The sequence below is a fragment of the Lactuca sativa genome, chromosome 7 (assembly GCF_002870075.4).
Source record: "Lactuca sativa cultivar Salinas chromosome 7, Lsat_Salinas_v11, whole genome shotgun sequence".
NCBI classification, from domain to species: domain Eukaryota; kingdom Viridiplantae; phylum Streptophyta; class Magnoliopsida; order Asterales; family Asteraceae; genus Lactuca; species Lactuca sativa.
Window position 1 is genome coordinate 21931087 of NC_056629.2, and position 4836 is coordinate 21935922.

Sequence of the window (4836 nt, forward strand, 5' to 3'; positions counted from 1 at the left end):
ACTGTCGCCACTCGTGCCATTTTTTATGAACTACCACGGTCGTGAAACCAAGGATGGTGTGCACGATCGTGGTGCACCTTCCACCTGGCCATGAGTTTCTCATGACTTATATATATACCATAAGACCTAACATTCTCATGGAAAACATCCACCGATCTATAATTCCTTGATAATACTTTGCTATTGGTTGAATATTCAAATAGAATATGATGCCCTGTATTTTAGGGGCATAAGCTTTTTTTAGTCCAAAGGTTTTTTATATTGCTTGTAAATTTACAAGTTCGATAAATACAAAATTTTCATATTTTTAATATTATTTATTTATTTTTAAGTAGATATTAGTAGGACAAATAAATAAGATTCAAAAAATTCCCCATTTATATATGAATATTTGTGAACCTCTTCTATTATTCAAAAACCCAAAATTTATTAAAAAGGTTTTTATGTTGAACGGTACATATATTTAGTGGTGTCATTTCACCACCAAGCCTCTACAATCCACCAACCCTCAAAACCATGCAAAGTTCCTTGCTAGACTATTTATAACTGGCATGCTTGAGGTACTTAGTTAATAATTATATAGTCAAGTGCAAAGAGATAATTAAGTACATTTACGACTCACTAATGGCTCCAAAGCTCAATGATGATAATTTCCTCTTCAACTTCGTCGTGAAGGAAGGCAACGGTATCAAAGGTCTGGTAGATTCTGGTCTCACAGAGGTACCAAGTCTGTACATCCAACCACCCCACCTGCGAATCGACAAGCAACAAACAGCATCATCACCTGAAATGATGACCATTGATCTATCAGAGCTCGATGGTCCTAACCATGCTCAAGTGGCAAAGGCCATCGCCCATGCTGCTGAAACTCTAGGGTTCTTTCAGGTTGTGAACCATGGTCTGCCGTTGGAGCTTCTGGAGTCGCTTAAAGCTGCAGCACATCAGTTTTTCGGGCAACCAGCTGAAAAGAAGGCAGCGTATCTTCAGGGGGTGAGCCCTACACCAGTGGTCAAGTATGGGACGAGCTTTCTTCCGGAGATAGATGAGGTTTTGCGGTGGAGAGACTTTCTTAGAATGACATACACCAATGATGCTGATGCCCTTAAATTTTGGCCTAATGAATGCAAGTAAGAACCCACCTCAAATTAATTAATCGTAATTATTAAATAATCTGTTAATGCTAGCTAGCTAAAGGTGAAAAGGCTAACTATCTAGTAGCTAGCAGTGATTATGATTTCTGTGTACTGGTAATTTTGTAGAGAAGTGGCGCTGGAGTACATAAAATCTTCAACGGAGATGGTGAAAAAGCTACTACATGCACTAATCGCAGACCTGGATGTGAAACTTGATGATTCAAGTCTTGATACACTTATAGGTTCAAGAGCAGTCATCATGAACTTCTACCCGACCTGTCCAAACCCCGAGCTAACCGTAGGCGTAAAGAGGCACTCTGATATTGGCATGCTAACAGTGCTTCTACAAGACGACATTGGTGGACTATACGTGAAAAAAGGTGAATTAATATTGTCACCAGGAAATGAAGAATGGATCGAGGTTCCACCCATCCATGGTGCTCTCGTTATCAACGTTGGCGATATGTTACAGGTTAATCTCATACTTATTACTAAAATTCCGCACACTTTGTGTATCTAAACTTGTACCAAATAATCAAGGTCTAGAGTAAATCGAAAGTAACAGTGGCTAATTTCATAAAGTTCCGTCTTTTAGTGACAGTTGCAATCAGTCGGTTTTGCCTGATTTTCAACTCGTATCTAACAACTGTGGTCTAAGCCTTGCTTGTTTCGTGATTCCATTTTAGATTTTTAGCAACGGGAAGTACAAAAGTGCTGAACACATAGTGCGAACCACAAGCACTGCATCAAGAGTGTCCGTCCCGATATTCTATGCGCCGCTTCCAATGGCAAAAATAGGACCCTTGGCCGAGCTAGTGGCTCGTGATGGGGTGGCTCGATATAGGGATCTCATATTCGAAGAGTACATCAACTATTACTTTGGGAGAGCTCATGAAGATAAGAACACCCTTTATTTTGCTTCTACTTGATTCTCTGTGTGGAAGACTTTCTAATCCATTAGTGGAGTATGTTGTGCCTAATAAACCACTTTCTATGTATTGATGAAAGTGAAGTGTTAAATTCTAAGGTTATCTGCAACGCTTTCAATTCTTAAAGTTTAATAGATTGTTACATTATTATTCCACTAATTATACTATTTAATTGATTAAACTCTACATTCCATTAAATTCTTAAGAATTAAATTCTTAAGAGTACAATACAATGTTACATCAACATTTTAACTTTTTGATATAAATAATATTAATAAATAAAACTAAAATATTATATTAATTAGAAATTTAAAGTTACGATTACTAAATATTAATTAAAGATTACAATTTAGAAATTAAAAGTTATAAATAAAATATTATCTTTTTAAAATATTTTTAAGATTTATATTTTTTTATTGTTTAGAATAAAAAAATTATAAATTAACTTAATAAATTAAATTATTGAATATAAATAAAATGAAGTATAAAACAAAAAATAATAATATATAGTTTGTTTTTTTAAATAAGTAATTAACTTTTAATATAATAATATATAGTTTGTAGTATTAAATTGAGAATAAAAAACAAAAGGAATAAAAAATTAAAAAAAATAAAAAATTCTCATACCACCGCTTGAATGATGATTACACCCTCCATTCATTCAACTTCATCCACAATGCTAAATACTATCCATTCAATGTCCCCTCATCATTTTTTATCCATTGGATCCTTCATGAAATGCTTAAGTTTATGAGAACTCCATATATATATATATATATATATATATATATATATATATATATATATATATATATATATATATATAAATAATGTTAAGTACAAATGAAAACCCTAAATAAAATAAGAACGTGAGAACATCATTTTATGTTATTATTCTATTTTCAGTTTAATTAGTATAGTAATGTAGTAATTATAATGTAAAAGCTAACATATAAGTATTCATATATTCAATTTTATGTTGTTATTCTACTATAAAATTTATATATGTGTAGTAATTTAGTAAATTTCAATGTAAATATTAATGTGTGATTCTTCATGTATTTGTTGATGAATAATGTCATAATATTGTATATACACAATTTTAATGTGAATATTAATATGTGATTGTTCATATATTTGTTGATGAATAAAGTTATAAAGTTTTATATACAAAATTCATCGCAAAATAATAACATAAAATAGTGTTATCATTTTATTTATTGTTCTTATTTGAATCGTTATATATATATATATATATATATATATATATATATAGGGCTAGATTAATATGTTCCTTACATTTATTGTGTGCTAGAAATGCACCAATAGGAATTTAGTAAAATTAAATAATTATTTAATTAAAAAAGATAGATATTAAATGATTTTCATAATTGTATGTATATTATATGATATCCATAATTATAATTCTCTTTTTATGTAAACTAATTAAATTCGTCATTAATGTCGGTAATAACATTATTTCAGAATGAATTCGTATCTAGGTTTTTATGTATGAGTTCATTTTTTTTGTTTCGGGACTCACTCACTTAAAATACAATAAAGTTGCATATAATATAAAGAATGAGAGTGTATTCTACTAGAATAAACTCTCATTCTACCAGAATACACTTTCATTCTTTTAGATACGAATTCATTCTGAAATAATATTATTGTTGACATTAATGACGAATTTAATTAGTTTCCAGAAAAAATAATTATAAGTATGAATATCATTTAATATACATATAATTTTTACTAAATTTTTTATAGGTGCATTCTAGTACAAAAGCTATTAAAAAAAACTAGAAAATCGCACTAATTAAAGCATGTGATGATGCGGTTTCCATATAACTGCATTAAATTGCATTTATCAGTGCGTTTATATCAAAATCATACCATTAAACATTCAGTTCCCTCCTTACATTTCATTCCCGGGCAATGGCTTCCCTATTCAATTTTCCATTCCCCCGTATGATTCCTTTCCCCTATATTATTTTGTTATCTCATATCTCACTCAAAGCCAGATGATGAAGACACAACAGATACCAACAACTACCTCCTTGTGTACCTGTACAAAATCTGAAAACCCTAACTTTGATTTTTCTAATTGTTGTATGTTCCTTATTGTTTCGATTCATAAATAGTTTTGTTTGATGGGTTTGATTTCCAGATTCACCCCAATCCTTTCAGAAGACGCATCTCCGCCTCCTTTATTGAAGACCACCACTGTTTGAACACCTCTTTTCTATATTAGTTGCAACTTTTTTCTCTATTCATCACTTCCATCATTTTGTATTAATTCCAATTTTGTTTTTCTTTCTGAAGGAATTCATGGTTTGGAATGATCATGTTGATTGGTTAATTAATCTCTGATTTTTTTTCTCTTGTTTGTACTACATACATTTGGTTGAATTGAAGGATAATTAAAATCAATTAGAGGAGGGTTTTGCAAGAAATCACTTATAGTTCACACAAATTGCTAGATATTAGTTCTTGTTCACAGGAAGACGAAGCATTCTAATTCTTGACTTGGATTACTTTCTACAAATACCAACTGAAGCTTAATGAAAGGGGAATTTTATAAATCACATTGCTAGGGGTGAGATTTATGCTCTTTCTATATATATCTTAAAAAAATTTATCCTAAAGTCTCTTTATTTTAAGTTGTATATAATACCAACATAATTATAGTGCTTGTTCGTAAATCCGATATTTGTTCAACAGAACTGGGAAGTTCAGGATATTGTCCTAATGATGTTTTTACTCCTAAAAGA

At 30.7% G+C, this 4836-nt stretch overlaps 1 protein-coding gene across 1 annotated transcript; it reads left to right on the forward strand.

The window, feature by feature from the left end:
- Positions 1–555: 555 nt before the first annotated feature.
- LOC111890983 (scopoletin 8-hydroxylase) lies at positions 556–2187 on the forward strand. The gene is made up of 3 exons (XM_023887072.2): positions 556–1127; positions 1260–1605; positions 1820–2187. The coding sequence occupies exons 1-3, from the start codon at positions 625–627 to the stop codon at positions 2060–2062; spliced, it is 1092 nt and encodes a 363-aa protein (XP_023742840.1). The 5' UTR covers positions 556–624; the 3' UTR covers positions 2063–2187.
- Positions 2188–4836: the final 2649 nt, after the last annotated feature.

What these genes read in the sequence shown, in the direction of transcription:
- LOC111890983 (XM_023887072.2), top strand. Translation starts at nt 625, where the DNA reads ATGGCTCCAAAGCTCAATGATGATAATTTCCTCTTCAACTTCGTCGTG. An exon ending in TTTTGGCCTAATGAATGCAA is followed by an intron (nt 1,128 to 1,259) that starts GTAAGAACCCAC and finishes GTAATTTTGTAG; the next exon opens with AGAAGTGGCGCTGGAGTACA. An exon ending in ACGTTGGCGATATGTTACAG is followed by an intron (nt 1,606 to 1,819) that starts GTTAATCTCATA and finishes ATTCCATTTTAG; the next exon opens with ATTTTTAGCAACGGGAAGTA.